The sequence below is a fragment of the Papio anubis genome, chromosome 4 (assembly GCF_008728515.1).
Source record: "Papio anubis isolate 15944 chromosome 4, Panubis1.0, whole genome shotgun sequence".
NCBI classification, from domain to species: Eukaryota; Metazoa; Chordata; class Mammalia; order Primates; family Cercopithecidae; genus Papio; species Papio anubis.
In genome coordinates this window covers 74,200,504-74,222,583 of record NC_044979.1, presented here as the reverse complement: position 1 = coordinate 74,222,583, position 22,080 = coordinate 74,200,504, and the positions used below count along the sequence as shown (strand labels likewise).

The 22,080-nt window shown below is 37.3% G+C and overlaps 1 protein-coding gene across 18 annotated transcripts in view; it reads right to left on the bottom strand.

The window, feature by feature from the left end:
* Positions 1-22,080, bottom strand: part of PPP1R9A (protein phosphatase 1 regulatory subunit 9A) — a 386,892-nt gene that overhangs the window by 56,645 nt on the left and 308,167 nt on the right. For all 18 annotated transcript variants that reach the window (XM_017956944.3, XM_017956945.3, XM_009203380.4 and 15 more), the window contains one exon: positions 11,037-11,192. In XM_017956944.3, coding sequence (XP_017812433.3) covers positions 11,037-11,192 — 156 coding nt within the window. The remainder of the gene's footprint in view (positions 1-11,036; positions 11,193-22,080) is intronic.

Genomic DNA, 22,080 nt, shown 5'->3' with positions numbered 1-22,080 from the left:
AGAGGAGAGGTAGAGGATGGTATGCTAAGGGTATTATTTTGTTAAATGATAAAGACATGGATATTGATCTGCTTTATACATTGCCAGGAAAAAAACCCTAAGACTAAGTCAAAATAAGTCAGGGTAATAAAATACAAATGTACAACTTTTAAGCAGCAGATAAAAATTTGACGTACCTAATGGCAAGTAGGTAGAAAGACTTAAAAAAGAAACAAGAAGAAAGCATGGACATTGTAAAATACGAAATAAGGTGGCATACATAAGTTCTAATATTAAAGTTATTAAGGTAAATGTAAATACATTTGACTCACCAACTAACTGAAAAATACTCCCAGAGTATTATAAAAGTAAGATGTAGAAATAGGTTGCCTAAACGAAACATTTAAACAAGAGAATACAGAGTTGTTGAAAATAAAGGGATGGAAAAACTAGATGCTGTGAAACAAATATAAAGAAAAGAAAGCCAGAGTTAATTTTTTATTATGAAACAAAATATAATTTGGGACAAAGTGCACCATAAGGGAGAAGAGAGATGTTATAAATAAAGAAGTTGTAATAATCCTCAACATATATGCAGTTAACAACAAAGATGTAAAATATCTAAAACTACCACTGGTAGGATTACAGGAAGAAATAAATGATGGTAACTGGTGATTTTAATATATGCTTTTTCAGATTTGGTAGATCATGTAGACAAATATAAGCCATAGTATAGAAAAAAATGTGTATATGTGTTTGTATTATTAATCTTATTTATATTACGGTGGCTCATGTCTGTAATCCCAGTCCTTTGGCAGGCCAAGGCGGGTGGATCACCTGAGGTCAGGAGTTTGAGACCAGTCTGGCCAACATGGCGAAACCACGTCTCTACTAAAAATACAAAAATTAGCTGGGTGTGGTGGCGCATGCTTGTAATCGTTGTGCTCGTTTATAAAAGAAATTTCTGAAAATAAAAAAATAGGGGAAAATTCTCCTAATTTATATTGAAGCAAATATAATCTTTGTGGCAGTTAAAAATGTTTTTTTGTTATAACAGATTTTTGGGAAACAGGTGGTGTTTGGTAACATTAAAAAATTCTTGAATGGTGATTTCTCAGGTTTTGGTAAACCCATCACCTGAACAGTGTACACTGTACCCAATGTGTAGTCTTTAATCTCTCACCACCCCACCTTTTCCCTCCAGTCCCCAAAGTCCAACATATCACTCATGCCTCTGTGTCCTCATAGCTTAGCTCCCACATATCAGTGAGAACATACAATGTTTGGTTTTCCATTGCTGAGTTACTTCATTTAGAATAATAGTCTCCAATTCCATCCAGGTTGCTGTGAATGCCATTATTTCTTTCCTTTTTATGACTGAGTAGTATTCCATTGTACATATGAACCACACTTTCTTTAGCCACTCATTGATTGATGGGCATTTGGGCTTGTTCCATATTTTTGCAAATGCAAATTGTGCTGCTATAAACATGCATGTGCAAGTATCTTTTCTGCACAATGACTTCTTTTCCACTGGATCAAATGAAAGAACTTTTAGTTCTTTAAGGAATCTCCACACTGTTTTCCATAGTGGTTGTACTAGTTTACATTCCCACTAACAGTGTAAAAGTGTTCCCTTTTCACCACATCCATGCCATCATCTGTTATTTTTTTTTATTTTTATTTTTTTTGATTATGGCCATTCTGGCAGGAGTGAGGTGGTATCACATTGTGGTTTTGATTTACATTTCCCTGATAATTGGTGATGTTGAGCATTTTTCTATATGTTTGTTGGTGGTCATTTGTTTATCTTCTTTTGAGAATTGTATACTAATTCATGTCCTCAGCCCACTTTTTGATGGGATTGTTTTTTTCTTGCTGATTTGTTTGAGTTCTTTGTAGATTCTAGATAGTCGTTCTTTGTCAGATGTATACATGGCAAAGATTTTCTCCTAGTCTGTGGATTGTCTCTTTATCTGCTGATTGTTTCTTTCACGGAACAGCAGCTTTTTAGTTTAATTACGTCCCATCTATTTACCTATGTTTTTGTTGCATTTGCTTTTGGATTCTTAGTCATGAACTCTTTGCCTAAGCCAGTGTCTAGAAGAGTTTTTCTGATGTTATCTTCCAGAATTTTTGTGGTTTCAGATCTTAGATTTAAGTATTTAATCCATTTTGAGTTGATTTTTGCATAAGTTGAGAGATGAGGATCCAGTTTCAGTCTTCTACATCTGGCTTGCCAATTATCCCAGTACCATTTGTTAATAGTGTGTCCTTTCCCCACTTTATGTTTCTGTTTGCTTTGTTGAACAACAGTTGGCTGTAAATATTTGGGTTTATTTCTGGGTGCTCTATTCTGCTTCATTGGTTTATGTGCTTAATTTTATACCAGTACCATGCTATATTGGTGACACATAGTATAGTTTGAAGTTGGGTAATGTGATGCCTCCAAATTTGTTCTTTTTGCTTAGTCTTCCTTTGGCTATGTGGGCTCTTTTTTGGTTCCATATGAATTTTAGTCCTGAATGGTACTGTTAAGAATGATGGTGGTATTTTAATGGGAATTGCATGAAATTCGTAGATTGCTTTTTGCAATATGGTCATTTTCACAATATTGATTCTACCCATCCATGAGCATGGAATGTGTTTCCATTTGTTTGTGTCGTCTATGATTTCTTTCAGCAGTGTTTTGTAGTTTTCCTTATAGAGGTCTTTTACCTTCTTGGTTAGTTATATTCCTAAGTATTTTATTTTTCTTTGTAGCTATTGTGAAAGGTGTTGAGTTCTTGATCTGATACTCATCTTGGTCACTGTTGGTGTACAGCAGAGCTACTGATCTGTGTACATTAATTTTGTATCCTGAAACTTTGCTGAATTCATTTACCAGTTCTAGGAACTTTTTGGATGAGTCTTTAGGGTTTTCTAGGTATACGATCATATCAACAGCAAACAGTGACAGTTTGACTTCTTCTTTACTGATTTGGATGCCCTTTATTTCTTTCTTTTTCTTGTTTGCTCTGGCTAGGACTTCCAGTACTATGCTGAATAGAAGTACTGAAAGTGGGCATCCTTGTCTTGTTCCAGTTTTCACAGGGAATGCTTTCAACTTGTCCCCGCTCAGTATAATGTTGGTTGTGGGTCTGTCATAGATGGCTTTTATTACCTTAAGGTATGTCTCTTCTATGCCTATTTTGCTGATGGTTTTCATTGTAAAGTGATGCTGGATTCTGTCAAATGCTTTTTCTGCATCTATTGAGATGACCATGTGATTTTTAAATTTTAGTTCTGTTTATGTGATGTATCACATTTATTGACTTGCATATGTTAAATCATTCCTGCATCCCTGGTATGAAATCCACTTGATCATGGTAGGTTATCTTTTTGATAGGCTGTTGGATTCAGCTCACTAGTATTTTGTTGAGAATTTTTGCACCCATGTTCATCAGGGATGTTGGTCTGTAGTTTTCTTTTTTTGTTATGTCCTTTCCCGGTTTGGGTATTAGGGTGATACCAGCTTCACAGAATGATTTGGGAAGGATTCCCTCTTTCTGTCTTTTGGAAAAGTGTCAGTAGGATTGGTACCAATTCTTCTTTGAATGTCTGACAGAATTCAGCTGTGAATGTGTATGGTCCTGGACTATTTTTGTTGGCAATTGTTTTACATTATTTTTTCTTTTTTTTATTATAATTTAAGTTCTGGGATACATGTGCAGAACATGCAGGTTTGTTACATAGGTATACATGTGCCATAGTAGGTTGCTGCACCCATCAACCCGTCATCTACATTAGGTATTTCTCCTAATGCTATCCCTCCCCTTGCCCCCCACCCCCTGACAGGCCCCGGTATGTGACGTTCCCCTCCCTGTGCCCATATCTTCTCACTGTTCAACACCCACTTATGAGTGAGAACATGTGGTGTTTGGTTTTCTGTTCCTGTGTTAGTTTGCTGAGAATGATGGTTTCCAGCTTCATCCATGTCCTTGCAAAGGAAATTAACTCATCATTTTCTATGGCTGCATCGTATTCCATGGTGTATATGTGCCACATTTTCTTAATCCAGTCTATCATTGATGGGCATTTGGGTTGGTTCCAAGTCTTTGCTATTGTGAATAGTGCTGCAATAAACATACATGTGCATGTGTCTTTATGATAGAATGATTTAGAATCCTTTGGGTATATACCCAGTAATGGGATTGCTAGGTCAAATGGTATTTCTGGTTCTAGATCCTTGAGGAATCTCCACACTGTCTTCCACAATGGTTTAACTAATTTACTCCCACCAACAGTGTAAAAGCATTCCTATTTCTCCACATCCTCTCCAGCATCTGTTGTTTCCTGACTTTTTAATGATTGTCATTCTAACTGGTATGAGATGGTATCTCATTGTTGTTTTGATTCACATTTCTCTAATGACCAGTGATGATGAGCTTCTTTTCATATGTTTGTTGGCCGCATAAATTTCTTCTTTTGAAAAGTATTGTTCATATCTTTAGCCCACTTTTTGATGGGGTTGTTTTTTTCTTGTAAATTTGGTTAAGTTCCTTAGATTCTGGATATTAGCCCTTTGTCAGATAGATAGATTGCAAAAGTTTTCTCCTGTTCTGTAGGTTGCCTGTTCACTCTGATGATAATTTCTTTTGCTATGCAGAAGCTCTTTAGATTAATTAGATCCCATTTGTCAACTTTGAATTTTGTTGCTATTGCTTTTTGTGTTTTAGTCATGAAGTCTTTGCCCATGCTTGTGTCCTGAATGGTATTGCCTAGGTTTTTTTCTAGGGTTTTTATGGTTTTAGATATTACGTTTAAGTCTTTTAATCTATCTTGAAATAATTTTTGTATAAGGTGTAAGGAAGGGGTCCAGTTTCAGTTTTCTGCATTTGGCTAGCCAGTTTTCCCAACACCATTTATTAAATAGGGAATCCTTTCTTCATAGTTGGCAATTTTTTTATTGCCATTTCAATCTCTCTGCCTGCTATTGGTCTGTTCAGAGGTTTTTATATCTTCCTGGTTTAATCTAGGATGGTTGTATATTTCCAGGAATTTAAACATCTCCTCTAGATTTTCAAGTTTATGCATATAAAGGTGTTCACAGTAGCCTTGAATGATCTTTTAGTATTTCTGGGTATCAGCTATAATATCTCCCGTTTCATTTGTAACTGAGCTTATCTGGATCTTCTCTCTTCTTTTCTTGGTTAATCTCACTAGAGATCTAGCAATTTTATTTATCTTTTCAAAGAACCAGCTTTTTGTTTCATTTATCTTTTGTATTTGTTTCAATTTCATTTAGTTTTGCTCTGATCTTCATTATTTCTTTTCTTCTGCTGGGTTTGGGTTTGGATTGTTCTTGTTTCTTCAGTTCTGTGAAGTGTGACCTTAGATTGTCAGTTTGTGCCCTTTCAGACTTTTTGATGTAGGTATTTAATGCTATAAACTTTCCTCTTAGCACTGCTTTTGCTGTATCCCAGAGGTTTTGATAGGTTGTGTCACTACTATCGTATAGTTCAAATAATTTTTAAATTTCCATCTTGATTGTTGACCCAACAATCATTCAGGAGTAGGGTTACTTAATTACCACGTATTTGCATTGTTTCGAGGGTTCCTTTCAGAGTTGATTTCCAATTTTATTCCACTGCGGTCTTAGAGAACTTGAGATAATTTCAGTTTTCTTAAATTTACTGAGACTTGTTTTGTGGCCTATTATAAGGTTTATCTTGGAGAATGTTCCATGCGCTGATAAATAGAATGTATATTCTGCAATTGTTGGGTAGAATGTTCTACAAATATCTGTGAAGTCCATTTGTTGTAGGGTATAGTTTAAGCCTATTGTTTCTTTGTTGACTTTCTGTCTTGATGACCTACCTGTCAAGTGCTGACAGTGGAGTATGAAAGTCCCCCACTATTATTGTGTTGCCATCTATCTAATTTCTTAGGTCTAACAGTAATAAATTTGGGAGCTCCAGTGTTAGCTGCAAATATAGTTAGAATTGTAATATTTTCTTGTTGGACTAGTCCTTTTATCATTATATAATTTCTCTCTTTGTCTTTTTTTAACTGCTGTTGCTTTAGTTTGTTTTGTCTGATATAAGAATAGCTACTCCTGCTTGCTTTTGGTGTCCATTTGCATACAATATCTTTTCCCACCCCTTTACCTTAAGTTTATGTTAGTCCTTATGTGTTAGGTGAGTTTCCTGAAGACAGCAGAAACTTGGTTGGTGAATTCTTATCCATTCTGCCATTCTGTATCTTTTAGGTGGAGCATTTAGGCCATTTACATTCAATGTTAGTATTGATATGTGAGGTACTATTCTAGCACTGTGCTGTTTATTGCTTGAATATTTTTTTTCCATTGTGTTATTATAAAGGTCCTGTGAGATTTATGCTTTAAGTAGGTTCTATTTTGGTGTAATTCGAGGATTTATTTCTCTTTCTTTTGGGAAAGTTTTCCTCAATTATTCCCTCAAATATGTTTTCCAAACTTTTAGATTTCTCTCCTTCCTCAGGAACACCAATTGTTTTTAGTCTGGACATTTAACATAGTCCCAAACTTCTTGGATACTTTATTCATTTTGAAAAAATTCTTTTTTATTTGTCTTTGGTGGATTGGGTTAATTTGAAAGCCTTGTCTTCAAGCTCTGAAGTTCTTTCTTCAGAGCTTGTTCGATTCTACTGCTGAGACTTTCCAGTGCATTTTGTATTTCTGTGTGTCCTTGATTTCCAGAAGCTGTGACTGTTTTTTTATTTACGCTATCTATTTCACTGAAAAATTTTCTTTCATTTCCCGTATTATGTTTTTGATGTCTTTAAGTTGGACTTCACTTTCCTCTGGTGCCTCCTTGATTAACTTAATAATTGACCTTCTAAAATATTTTTCTGGCAATTCAGAGATTTCATCTTGGTTTGGATCCATTGCTGGTTAACTGGTATGATCTTTTGGGGGTGTTAAAGAACCTTATTTTATCATATTACCAGAACTGTTTTTTCTGGTTCCTTCTCATTTGGGTTGACTACATCAGAGGGAAGATCTGGGATTCAAGGGCTACTGTCTAGATTCTTTTGTCCCACAGTGTGCTCCCTTGATTTGCTGTTCTCCCCCTTCCCCTAGGAATGGGGTTTCCTGAGAGCTGAAATGTAGTGATTATTTTTGCTCTTCTGGGTCTAGCCACCCAGCGGAACTACCAGGCTGTGCGCTGGTACTCGGGAGTATCTGCAAAGAGTACTGTGATGTGATCCATCTTCAGGTCTTGTAACCATGGATACCAGCACCTGCTTTGATGGAGGCAGCAGGGAAATGACGTGGACTCAGAAGGGTCCTTGGTTGTATTTTTGTTTAGTGTGCTGGTCTTATATTGGTTGGACTCCAGTCAGGAGGTGGCAATTTCAAGAGCACATGAGCTGGGGTCCTATAGGGAGGATGCATATTTGCCCTAGGGCAAAATATGAATACCTGGTTAAGTATTCAGGTTTCTCAGGCAGTCAGCAGGGCCATGGAGCTCCCAAGAGATTATAGCCTTTGTCTTCAGCTACCAGGGTGGGTAGAGGAAGACCACCAGGTTGGGGGAGGGACAGGAGTGTCTTAGCTCAGTCTCTTCTTGGGCAGGGCTTGCTGTGGCTGCTGTGGGGGATGGGGTTGTGGTTCCCAGTCCAATGGAGTTATATTTCCAGGGGGATTATGGCTGCCTCTGCTGAGTCACATACGCCACCAGGGAAGTGGGGGAAAGCCGGCAGTCATAGGCCTCACTCTGCTCCCATGAAGTCCAGAGTCCTAATGGCCAGTTTCACACCCACCATGCCCTTCACAACAGCGCCACGTCTATTTCCAGGCAGCTCATGACCAGCGTTGAGAACTCACACTAAACCAGGAGCCTCCCTGTTGAGAAAGCAAGCAGACTCACAGGTTTTTGGCATTTCAGGGAGCCTGCAGTGGTGATCCAGTTCCTTCTAAAGGTCTGTGGATTCTCTTGGCTTTCCTGGTATTTTCCTGCGGTAGTTCTTGGGGCAAAAGTTCACGATGTGAGTCTCCACACGCTGTTCTGTCCATCCAAGCAGGAGCTGCAAGCAGTCCTGACTCTTACCTGCCATCTTAATCCTCCCAGTTTTTGTTTATTTATTTGAGAAGGGGTCTTGTGTGGCTCTGTCACCCAGGCTGGAGTGCAGTGGCAACCTTCATTGCTCACTGTAACTTCAAACTCCTGAGTTCAAGCCATTTTCCCACCTCAGCCTCCCAAAGAACTGAGATTATAGGTATGAGCCACCATGACTGGCCATATGGCAGCTTTTATTTAACCTACTCCAGTAATATGTTCTGTTACTTATAGCTGGATACTTAGGTAACTTAGTATGTATGTGACTTACATAATGAATAAAGGGCACTATAAAACTTTAGGGAGGATGAGAAAAAAGGCTTTAATTAAACAAATATATTCCATGAACTTGGATTAAAAGATTCGATGTGATTTTTAAAATGCCAGTTCCCTGCAAATTTACTAGTTTAACATAATTACAACAAAAAATGCAGAGTATTTTTCAAGGGTATTTATAAAGTGATTCATACATTTTCTTGAATAAGTTGAAAAATAAAGGAATTTTTGAAAAGTTGGAATAATGTGACTTAGCCCATCAATACTGATGTATATTCTAATAGTATTGCACTGAAGAAAAATGAGAAGATGGAGCAGACTATGAAGCCATAAGCAGTTCAGAAGGTAAAGGCACAAATTCTTTAGATAATAATGTTGGCCCTCCTACCAAAGGGAAATTGGTAAATGATCATTTAATAAAAGGGTTAACCAACTTTTGTTGGCTATTTGGAAACGTTAAATTAGGTACATGTCTTATATCATACAACAAATTCCAGTATATGTTTGACACCATTCATTCCCTAAATATTTCACCACTAACTATATGCCAAGAATTATACAAAGACTGAGGACACGATAATAAACAAAAACATGGGAGCTTAGAGTCTAGCAGGAAGATAGATACAAAACAGGCCCAAAGCACAACTGATTGAGATAATGTCAGTCTAATGTGTTCTGCCCAAGTAGTAAAACATACTTTTGCTTAAAATAATTAAGACAATCCTGTAACATGAAACTTTGTAAAGACGCTAATACAATATGACCCTTTACACTCACCCCAAGTTTTGTGCATAATCCTGTTAAAAGTGCCTAGTGCTATATAATATTTGGACATGTATATTAATCACATAAAGAAATTTCACAAAAAGAGTGCCACACAGGTGATATGCAGGGACAATATTCTGAAGAAATGAATATATTAATCTTAAATGTAAAACAAAAGAAGATAAAAGAATTGTAAGTGGGACGATGTGATATTGCCTGTTATTGAGGTGAGGACAAAATTCCAATTCTTAGAAAGCAAAACTAAAAGAAAGTTACAGACCTGGTTACTCAGGCTAAACATAAATCAGCCACATTACACAGAATCAGCCAGATTACACAGCAGTCTACACCACGGTCAGCAACATTTTTCAGTAAAGGACCAGAAAGCAAATAATTTAGGATTTGCAGGCCATACAGTCTCTATTGTGACTACTCAACTTTGCTGTTACAGTATGTTATCAGCCACAAACAATAAAGAGATGGGCATGCTTGTGTTCAAATAAAACTTTATTTATAAAAAGTAGGCCAGATTTGGACAATATATCGTAATTTGCTAACACCTGGTCTAGATCACTCTACACAATGGTGCATGCTTAAAACAATATTTATGGAGCTTTGAGTCCTTGGCTCAATTTTGAAAATGGAAGATATAACTTTCCATATATTATCTGTGCCCTGTAGGCTCTTCACCTACAGGTGAAGAATATGGACCCTTCTTCCAGCTCAATTATCTACCAAAGACTAGGGGTCATACTTACCTGGCAAAATGAAAGAGCTGTATTATAGGCTTTTGCCAGGGAATACTACTTTGATCTCATTGCCTTCAATATTTGTTAAAGTTGGGTTGTGAGTTAAAATATTCTTAGAGAACAAGGCATCTACCTACTTTTCTTGATAACTTATATTCTTTGACCAAATAAGGGCTGCAGAGAAACAGGTACTAGATTACACTTCTTCCTCACACTCAGCCACTTTCTGCAGAACTTTTCTTTTTCTGCATTGCTCTTTGGTTTGAAGATATCAGTTAATTTAGAAAGTCTTTATAAGAAATGAACAAGTTGTAAATAATGACATATTTCTATTCAGTGATGGAGAATACTCTTCCAAAACAAGGAAGTATAAACTGCTTGGGGACCTGTTAATCACTGTTTTTGTTTTATATGTGTCAGGGTTCTGAGAAGTTACTTTGGAAGAAAAGCTATCCACATTTCCTCCCCCAAGATTCTATTCTTGGCCCTTCTCTAAGAGCACACTGCCTCAGGAGTCTGACCTCTTCAGACTCTGAGATTGCATCACCATACTCCCTTGCCTGGGTTTGGAAGCATCAGCAGAAAAGGAAAGCAGAGTCAGGGTATATTCTTACCCTTGCCCCAAGGATGCAGCTTTTAGCAGTGGCTGCATCTTATAAAGCTGCGGATGTTGATGGTAATAGCCTCCTGCTGTTGTCAGTCCCCATGCACTTCAACATCCCTTGTTAGTACTATTAACTCTGTTCAAAGTCTGTGTATTAAACTCTCTTCGAGTAAACCCTTTGGGTATGCCATCTGATGCTTATTAGAAACCTATCTCATGAACAGAAAGACAAAAACAGCCTTTTTAGGAAATCCCTGCCTTAAGAGAACAGCTTATCACCAGGTACCAAAACTTCTGTAAAACTGAAAAAACATAACTTAAACATCATAAAACTGCACATGTAAGTTACTGCTTGAAATTATGGGCTACATGTATGTCACTATGACAAATAAGCATTTAAATCAATGATTGTGGAATGAGATTTACTGAAATTTTACTTGAAATTCAATGAGACTCAAGACAACCTGTTATTAAAAAGCTTTCATTTGCAAACTGATTATTCTTAATATACTATTTGAACAGAAATATATACTTAATGAAATGAACACGCATAGAGAAATATTTTGCAGCGTAGTGGCATACCTCTTTGAACTTGTGACTGAGCTTGCTTGTGTCCAGGTCTGATGGGGAAAACATGTCCTCATTCTCAGGCAGCTCAAAGACTTCAATGGCCATGTCGCTGCCAGGAAGGACAGGTCCTACCTCATCTTCTTCTTCATCTGTGGCATATTCTCCTGTCTGAAAGGAAGGGGATTTCAGAAATCCAGCTGTCCTTACCCCAGATGGAGGTGAGTTATTTGAAAATATTTTATAAAAGAGAAGTAAGACATGTACCCAAATGGTGAAAGTGTAAGTAGGTTTTTCAGTCAAGCATGCCTCATGCAGTCAATGTTATAAACAAATGTTAGTTTAAAGATCCAAAGTGACAAACCTATGCCATATACAAGTGCGTTTCTAAAAATCTACTAGTATCAGTGCCATCTTTAATATAGAAACAAGAACTGTTTTTTCAATCTGAGTATTTGATTATTTTACCAAATAAAATTATGTTGCTGTGGGAAATAAGTAATTTCTTCAAATTCTCTTTGTGAATACACCACCCAATAGTGGGAGCAAGGAAAAGGCAAGGGGAGTTTAACGAATCACAGAGTTGGAAGGGACCTTAATTAAGCCTTGCAAAGGTTTAGCTGATTAATTCTCCTAAGCTTTAGACTTCAAACAGTTCTGTTTTGTTTGCTTGTTAATTATTGTGATGGTGAACTAGTGAGCTAAAGAATAAACCAAAGGTTTCTAACTTGCAGCCTGCACCAAGTGTATTGTTTTGCCTGCCTAGCACGTTATAAATCTGAATATTTTGTCAATGTGAGAAAAATGTTTCACATAAAGTTCTAGATTTCCAGCTTTCCTTGAGAAAGCCAAACATCTGTTAATATAGGCATACTGGGACATTATAACAATTGGTAAGTTAGTAGTGATTGCCCCTTTTAGAGGAATTATATGCTTTCTGATACCCCACAACTTTTCTAATGCCATATTGTTTCATGTTGTTAGCTTCACTCCTTTGTAATACCCACCGGTCCCTGTAGGTATATGAGTTCATGACCTCTGGAATAAACGTTCCTCTTTGCCACTAATTTCCTTAACTTTATTAGAAAGTAGATCCTCTCCTGGTAGCATCAAGTTATGATACTGTAATTCAAAATAATTGTTTGAAATCTATACCTTATGATATAATTTAGAGATAAATCACTGACAGAGTTAAAAAGACAAAGTTCATTGAACTCATCCTCATTCCTTCAGGTAGCACGTTATCTAACACATAAAACAGAGATAGGAATTCATATTGTCTTTAAAACACTTTCATGAACAGTGTACTGAATGATCTATTCCTTTGATTAAATAGGCTCAGCATCTGATTGCCGTTTTTTTCTTTTGATTCTGTATTATATTCTTCCTGCCAAAGCAGGAACCCCCTGCTTCACCTTTCCCCCTGCCCATGTTTGCACATGAAGGAAATCTGGTCCTTAATCCCAGTCCAATAATTCCCAACGTCTGAAAGACCATTATTAAATTGCCTTCAGATTTCTCTTTTTCAATAAAATAATTCTAGTTGCCTCAAAAGTAATTTGCTGTAATTGTCTTTGTAGTTGTGCTCTGATTTCTCTCCAAGTTTTCCACGTTTCTCTAAATTGCAGAGCCTGAAAGTGGACACAGTTTCTAGTAAGGAATTTGAAGGTCATCGACCATGATGAACACACTGCCACAGCATCCTTCACGCTCTACCTCCCCACACAGAGGCTATTATCATGGAGAACTTGACATTGGTGGCATCTGTGTACAGAAGTAAGCTCAGAATATTCCATGTGGAGCAATGATTTTCCAAACTGGTTACAGGTTAGTTGGAACCTTTATTTTCCCCAAATATAATCACAGGTGATTTGACTAAAAGGAAAAGAGGTTGGTGGCCTCCAGTTTGATCCTATATATCTCCTCAGTACCTGGAACTCTAGATCTCTGTAGAAATCAGTCTGAAAATGTCTAAACTATAAATACCAATTCAAATGTCTTTGCCACTGGCAGGTGAAGGTAGCTCAAGAATGGGAGCCGGCTGGTCAGATAGCTTATACTTATTTATTAGCACAATGAGATCCTACAAATCTTAAATAACTCTAATTCCAGATCTGGCTTTTTTTTTTTTTTTTTTTTTTTGTATTCTGTGAATTAACTCATCTCCTGTTCATACATATTTCTACAGCCAACAAATACTTGGTAAATTCCAGTGAAATTAATTAACAGGAAAGCAGCAAGACTGGCAAGTAAGTAATCTCAAGATACGTTGCTGAAAAATTTTCATATAGAGGTATAAAACTGTGTACTTGTTTTTAACCCTATCATTACAACTGGCAGCAAAACCCAAGCCTTTATTATGAAGGCTTAAACCAGGTATATAGAATTCACTATATACAGCATTGAATGACTCAAGAAACTCTTATGCTAAATTTAAAGTATGACTAAGCCATAACAATGTGGCACATTTTAAACATGAGTTGAAATGAACAATTTGATTTCCTTTTGCTAGCTTGGAAATAAATACTTGTTCACTATATGTGAGAGAATTAATATAAATATGTGCCTAGGATGGGACCTGACATATAACAAGATCTCAGCAAATATTTTTAAAAGAATAAACCCAAGAATGCCAATGCATTAACTTGGTAATATATAGAACTTCCTAAGGAGGTTTTCAGTAATATCAAGAAAATGAACTGTGATCACTTGTTAAGAAGGCAGTAATATATTATACTAACAATCTTACTGTGAATAACAGGAATAGCATATGCACAACATATGCAATTCTTACCTCTAAGTATGAGTTGCACTTTGTCATCCATATACAATTTAATTTTGAAAATTATCTTCAGAAATATAAGTTGTTAAGCATTCTTCTCGATTCTTTTGTGGACTTTGCCAGTATCCTCTCCTTCCCAATACCCAAATTACCTGCAGTACTGTTAAAATTCTTATCACTCATTTCATCTTTTCATTTACTAATGCCTTCTTTCTCCAATTAGCCTTATAAGCATCCTGAGGACAAATATGTCTTTTGCTGTCTCGATTCTACTTATTATAGGCTAGGGATGTCATGTTTAAAACATTATGTTAGAATTCTCTCGTCCTGAACAGTTGCCATTCCACCCTTAAATAGGCTTTAGGATAAAGGATGCGTTTACTACAGAATCTCCTAAATACCTGGAAATAAAAAAGTTACAGTTAGTGGACTAAGAAAAATAGATTCTTCTAATATTTTATCTTTATTGAAAATGGAAATTGTTTTTGTGGTTACACTGCAAATAAAATATGTAACATGGAATGTGTCAGCAGAATGTTGTAAACCTCAAAATTAGATTGGATTAAATCTGCCATTTACAAAGGAAGATGAACAATGTTGTACCAAAAAAAAAAAAAAAAGCCCCAAACCAACAAAACCCAAAATTACTTCAACAAAGTATTTCCATTGGTATCTAGCTCTATTTCTGCTCAAATTAAAAATCTTTCCAGTAACCAGAGATTCTTGAAATTCTTTGTCCTAACACGCAAATCCACTTCAAATGTGGCAGTAACAGTTTTTTTGGGTAAAAAACTGACAGAGATAGTAAATTTTCCTTTTCATGTCTTTAACTACCTTTTTGATTAATATATGATATATATGATATTATATGATATAATATATGATATTTTTAATAGCCCCACACAAATGGGTAAAAAATGAAGAGCAATACTTTTGCAACTTACTGTGTGCTCAGCATTGTACATTCCTCAACTATGGGATATGGGTGTTACCATACTATCTTAATTTGAGGAAACTGAGACTCAGAGACCATACCTAAAGTCAATTAGTTAAATTATTGAAGCTACATCCAACATATTTCAAAGCCCATGCTCCTCCTTCTATGCTATGATGCTTCCAGTCTACAGAAACTAAAGTTCTGCAGGAAAAAAAAAAAAAAAATTGGGAATATACTTTTTAATGATCCCAACTCCAAACCTGGGTGGATAATCCTGTTGTATTGAAATTCACCTTCCACGGCTTTGAACATTATCATGAATTCACTTTGAAGACTCACACCTCTGTATAGTGGGCTCCAAAGTTCTTGTCCTCTTCTCTTCTCTCATAATATGCTTAACCTGGGCAAGTACATAGAATTCCCTTTTGAAAGAATCAGGAGCAGTACTGGTGGGTTAATTGCAATACAGAGAGGAATCACTGACAAACAAACACACACACACACATATGTATACCATTTTATGTTAACTTAAATCACAGAAGTATTCATTTATTGCTTATCTTTTAATTGTAGTGTCAAGTCTTCCTCTTGGCTTATGGGTCTGCTGACTGACATTTTATGCACTCTTGTATAAACTACAACAATAAAATATAGTCTACGAAATTATTGTAGCATCTTTAAAACAGATGAAAAAGATCCTTCCAAGGCAAAAGGAATGCAAAATTTCTCTAGATTTTTATGGTTTTCCTCTATCTTTTATATTTCCTTCTCATACCTGATTTTCTTGAGCTGCCAGTCTTTATTAAATCTTCCCAAAACATTGTATTAAGTTTTCATAGATACAACGACTTCCTTCACACACATATTACACCACTTAATATTTTATAAAATAACATAATTATAACAACAAGTACAACCAACAGGTTCTGCCTCTTGGTAAACATATAACTTTTGACTAGTGGGAGACGTATGCAGACATACTAGAGCCTGGGACACTCATGAGAGCTATAGATATCAGTCTAGGCTTTGCAGAAGGAACAGAGAGTATCTGTTATATTGGCAAGTTGGTTAAGTGGGGATCAACGAAAGAATTTTGGTTTTGAAGTCACGTAGACCTGTGTTCAAGTCCTAGCCTTGAGACATTGGGAATTAGTGTATATATCTAAGCTTTAATCTCTTCATCTATAAAGTATGGACAAAACAGTTGCTTAGCATACGAAAGTTGTCATGAGATTAAGTTACATGCTGCTTATGTATTTAACACAAGGTCTGGCACATGGTAGGTGCTCAAAACGAGTGACTGCTATTGTTGCTGCTGCTGGTGTCGATACTGCAATAGCAACAGGCTAAAGATTTTCCAATCTGTATCTTGTAACCACGTTTGCTAAACTTTGGTCTCATAAATGTAAATTCCTAGAAGACCCCAACACATGAATCTTTTATAAGCAAATTGGTCATTTTTGAAGTAAAACTTTTCCGTTCCTCTATATATACCTGTTCCTCTACTCATATTCCCAGTTTGGAGTAGGCACCAGCTTCTACCCAAGCCCAAGAAAACTTCCATGCCTCTGTCCTCCTCACTTACCGGCCCCAGCCTGTCCCAGGGCTTCAGGATGAATAACCGTGTACATGAGAACATCCTGTGAAGCTGCTGCCCTTAAGACTTTCCTAATTCACTCCTTTATGCTCCCACTGTGTGACTGACATCACTCATAATGCTTTGACGTTTCTTTATCTGCCTTCTCTCATCAACTTCTTTCATCTGAACATTCCTAGAGAGTGCCAGATACAATTTATCCCTGCAATCCTGGTGTGGCTAGTACATTGCTTGACATATAGTGGGCACTGAACAAATGTTTGCTGAATAAATTCAGATAGTTGTAGCCACATCTGCATAGCACAGTAGAGCCTGATTTTCCTGTTAATCTCAGCTTTCCAGGATGAAATATAGTGAAACACAGCTGCAGCTGGGGCCTAAAAGACCCTTCTGGGGATTTTCTCTTGTTGTTAGGTTCAACCATTAGCAGTAATTTTTGCTGTAGCAATGTTTGCTCTGGTAAATTCAGGGAAACTAAATGGTGCTAATCACAAAAACAGCCTTAATTATGCAGTTTTTGTTGGAATTTGTTTACTGGATTTGAATTTGGTTCTGTGTATTTTCAGATGCACTTCTGTGAGAGAATAGAGGAGAGCCGCTTCTTCCCTGGAGGAGAAAAACCTCAAACTCACATTTTAATGTTTAAAATTCCTAAATCTGCACCCACCATCCACGGGCTTTTGGCAAAAGCATCCCTCTCTGTGCCGAAGCATCTCTCTTTCCATTTTTTTTTTTTTTTTCAGTGACATCTGTGTGTCCTAGTTTTATAATGTTAGTACACTTAGTCTCTTTGAATGTTGTTTGTTCATCTATAAAATGGGAATAACAGCACCTTCTTCATTTAAAGAGGTTGTTATGAGAATTCATTGTGGTGATATGAAAGAGTTAACCACAGTGCCTAGAATATGCTAAATGACTGCATGACATTATGATTATGATTGTTTTCACCATCCCTTATTTCTCCAGAACAACACCATAAACTAATGCAACAAAAAAAGCATTCGGGGTTGGAGAGATGAGGGCCAGAAGAGAGAAAAATCCTAATGTTGCAGTTGCATAACAGTGAGCAAGTTCATTTAGTTTGTATCTTTTGTGGTCTCTTCTATAAAACGGTGTAAAAGATACCAATCTCATAGGATATTGAGAGGATTCAAAGAAATGAAATATGCAAAATATCCAACATGATGCCTGGCCCAGCATATATATTTATTTTTTCTCCCAATTATCAACTCATTCAAAATTTTCTTGTCAATCTTTTGTTATTGGAGTATTTCCTGATTTTCCACTCCATTCTCACTGTCTACTCACCAAGTCAAGAAACATCTAAAATCCTTCTCTAGATTACTCACATGGCCTCTGTGTTCCTTGCCTTCAGGCTCTCAGCTTGTGAGGTCATTGGTAATATTGCTGAAAAATTATTCTTCCTAAAATTTTGACCAAAAAAATCATTACTTGCCAATAAAATCTTTTCTAACAACTCAAATCCATTCTTCAGTTTTTATCCCCTTCCTTTTAGAAAGTATCCTCTGGAAGCCGTGTTTCCTACTACAGGAGGCAGACTCCAAAATGACCCCAGTGACCGTGCTTTCTGGGTGTTCATGCCCTTGTATACTCCCTTCCCACTGAGTGAGGGCTGAACGACTGATTTCTAACAACCAGAATACAACAAAAGTAATGGAATGCCACTTCTCAGATTAGGTGAAAAAAAAAGACTATGATTTGTGTCTCTTTTGTCCTCTTGCGCTCTCTCTCTCTCTCAGCCCTCACTATTGGGAAGGAAGTTGCAATGTTATGAGCAGGGAGAAGCCCACATCCCAAGGAGCTGATGTTTCTGGCCAACAGCCAGTGAGGACCTGAGGCCTGCCAAGTCACATGAGGGAGTCTGGAAGTGGGTCTTCTCAGTCCTGCCAACAGTTGTGAGTGAGCATGGATGCACATCCTCTCCCAGTGGAGCATTTGGATGACCACAGCTCTGGCTAACACCTTACTTACAGCCTTGCGAGAGATTCTGAGTCAGAGGCATCCAGCTAAATTGACCCACAGACATGGTAATGTACAAATATGTCTTGTTTTAAGTTGCGAAGTTTTGGTGATAATTTGTAATGCAGCAAATAGAAGAGGGATGCTGCCAAAACAAATACAGAAAAAAAAACAGAGAAGTGGCTTGGAAACAGGGAGTGGGCAAAGGCTAGAAGGATTCTGAAGAGTGTACTGGAGCAAGCCTAAATTGCATTGCAGATTGTGAGTGGAAACTGGAAGGGATCGTGCTTGTTATGTAGTGACACAAAGCTTAGCAACATTATCACCTTCTCTAATGAGAAAGTAGGAAGTGTTCCTTGTGAACAGGGTGATCTGGCTAAGTAGAGTTCTAAACACAGTGGTGAAGGTGCTGCCTGATTTCTTCTTGCTGCTTATAGTAAAATGTAAAAAGAATAGAGTTCAGTTGAGAGTATTAAACAGAAATGAATTCTTTCTGTTTAAACAGAAACTTGATGGTTTTCGAAGTCTTAAAATTAAGTCTAAAATTAAGAAATGGCTTCTAAACAGAGTTCAAATCCAGGGAACTGCCAGAAGAATGTGGTTTAAAAATGAAGCAGAACGTATAACCAGGCTGAGCGTGGAGGCTTACCCAACACTTTGGAAGGCTGAGATGGGTGGATCACTTGAGGTCAGGAGTTTGAGACCAGCCTGACCAACATGGTGAAACCTTGTTTCTACTAAAACAAACAAAATACAAAATCAGCTGGGAATGGTGGCACTAGCCTGTAATCCCAGCTACTCGGGAGGCTGAGGCACGAGAAACGCTTGAACCCATAAGGCAGAAGTTGCAGTCAGCCAAGATTGCATCAGTGTGCTCCAGTCTGGGCAACAGAGCAAAACTCTGTCTCCAAAAAAAAAAAAAAAAAAAAAGAAAGAAAGAAAGAAAAAGAAAAATAGTATAACCAATAAAATCTTATTAAGAATTCTGCCCTTAGGAAATTCAAATTTTTAAATAATGAGTGACAAACAAACCTGTCACTGCCCTAAAGGGATATACTATCTCCCAATGATACCAACATCATTGGAAAGATAATTTGAAACATAGGCTGCTGTTGCTGCTGCTGCTCAAAAAACAAAGCAGAGAAGGGAGAACCCATGGAGGAACTGTCTCCAAACAGCGTCCACCCTCATTTCTACACAGTCTTGGCTTGGGGTGAATTTTCCCCGAGCATGGCATTCCCTTGGCCACACTGATCAATGTGATCAAGAGTGGCTAGGACCAAAGCCATTCAGTCTGTCTCAGCGCATATGACTAATACTGCTATCAACAGGATTCCAAGCAGCAGAATTAGTCTAACTTGCAGCATTGATAACAACTATATTCCCTAGGCTCCCAGACCCAACTGGTTAAAGAAATCCCATAAACCATCAGGATATACCTTAGAAACCCAGGACTTTCTCCTTAAGCTTCTGTATTGATCTTTCCACTTGGCCTAAGGTATTAAACCAGGTACAGCAGGATCAATAATTACATAGACTCAAACCTTGGCATACAAGGAGGAAGTCTAGGGGTTAGAGCAATTCTACTGTCCAGAAAAACCCTGACCAAAAGGTTGAGGCTGACATGACTGCCTTCCAAGACTGAGGTAGTACCAATAATCACATTACCTAAAATCAGGAACAATTTTCATAAGACCTTATCTGATTAAATGACTTTAATCATAAGGACAATTGCCTGTAGGGCTCATACAAATAATAAATTAGTTATCCCTCAGGAAAGCTCCCTTTAGTAACTAAGAGTAGCCTCATTTTGGAGGGATCTCTATAATCATCTGAAGGCTACATGATCTAATGGTGGTCTTTCTTTAAATACATATATATATATTTTTAAATTCTTTAAAATATCCTAAAGAAAAGATTTTTTTTTTTTTTTAAAGAAAAGATTTCTTACAAAGGTCTTTCTTTGGTGATGGATATCCCAAGTAAACGAATTTGATCTTTACAAATTAAATGAATATATTAAATTGTCACAAGTACCCTGAAAAGATATATATCTTATGCATCAATAAAAATGTTTGTAAAAGAATCACCTGGAGATCCTATTAAACTGCAGATTCTGATTCTATTTTTAAAAGCCTTTCTTTAAATACATTTAAATATATAAAAATACCTCTAAGGTGCAGCTACATGAGAAGTTCAAAGAATGTGACCAGTTGCCACAATTTGCTTCCACTGTTTGCTATCCCAAACTTTTTTTTAATTGACTGAGTAGAGACAGGGACTTACTCTGTCACCCAGGCTGCAGTGCAATGGCGCAATCATAGCTCACTGCAGCTTCAAACTCCTGGGTTCAAGTGATCTTCCCACCTCAGCTTCCCATGTAGTCGGGACTACAGGCATGCAGCACTGCCATGCCAGGTTTTTACAAAATTATTTTTTTAGAGACAGGTCTTGCTATGTTGCCCAGGCTGCTCTTGAACTCCTGGCCTCAAGTTATCCTCCCACCTCAACCTCCCAAAGTATTGGAATTACAGGTGTGAGCCACCACTCCCAACCCTATATATCCCAAACTTCAATATGTCAGTCTGTAATTTTAGGAGTGGCAGACCCAACAAATCAGTTGTAATAGACCCACAGTTAGTAAAAATATAACAAGCTTCATCAAGGGGAGTATTGGCCAGAGAGATAAATGGACTTGTGTGCTGCCTGTTGAGCAGAGTGACCATGTCCATTTTGGGGTCTGCATAACTAGTGCTGAGATTGAAAAACCAGAAGACAACATTGGACAACTTCGCAGAACCATCAGTGAACCAATACCAGGGATTTAAAGAAAGTCTATGAATTGAAGACATCACCAAGTCAAACTCCCCATTTCAGGAGGCAGAGAGACAAAGTTTTAATCAAACAGAAAGCTACCACTTGTAGCCAGCCTGGCAGCTTTCTGGAATCTGTCATTTCTATTTGACAAACAATGTGTGTTGAACCCTTCCAATCTTGTTGGTCATGAGTTCAAGTTGACCCATCTCAAACTGAGAATATCAGGCCAGAGGTATTGTCTGTCCATGGGTCAGACATTCAATTTCTTTTTATCATTTTTTAAATGTGTTTTTAAAAATATACTTTAAGTTCCGGGATACATGTGCAGAACTTGCAGGTTTGTCACATAGGTATGCATGTGCCATGGTGGTTTGCTGCACCCATCAACCTGTCATCTACATTAGGCATTTCTCCTAATGCTATCCTTCCTCTAGCGCTCCACCCCCTGACAGGCCCCAGTGTGTGATGTTCCCCTCCCTGTGTCCGTGTGTTCTCACTGATCAACTCCCACTTATGAGTGAGAACATGCAGTGTTTGGTTTTCTGTTCCTGTGTTAATTTGCTGAGAATGATGGTTTCCAGCTTCAACCACGTCCTTGCAAAGGACATTAACTCATCCTTTTTATGACTGCATAGTATTCCATGGTATATATGTGCCACATTTTCTTAATCCAGTCTATCATTGATGGGCATTTGGGTTGGTTCCAAGTCTTTGCTATTGTGAATAGTGCTGCAATAAACATACATGTGCATGTGTCTTTATAGTAGAATGACTTACAATCCTTTCGGTATATATCCAGTAATGGGATTGCTGGGTCAAATGGTATTTCTGGTTCTAGATCCTTGAGGAATCTCCACACTGTCTTCCACAATGGTTGAACTAGTTTACACTCCCACCAACAGTGTAAATGCGTTCCTATTTCTTCATATTCAATTTCAATAAGAGC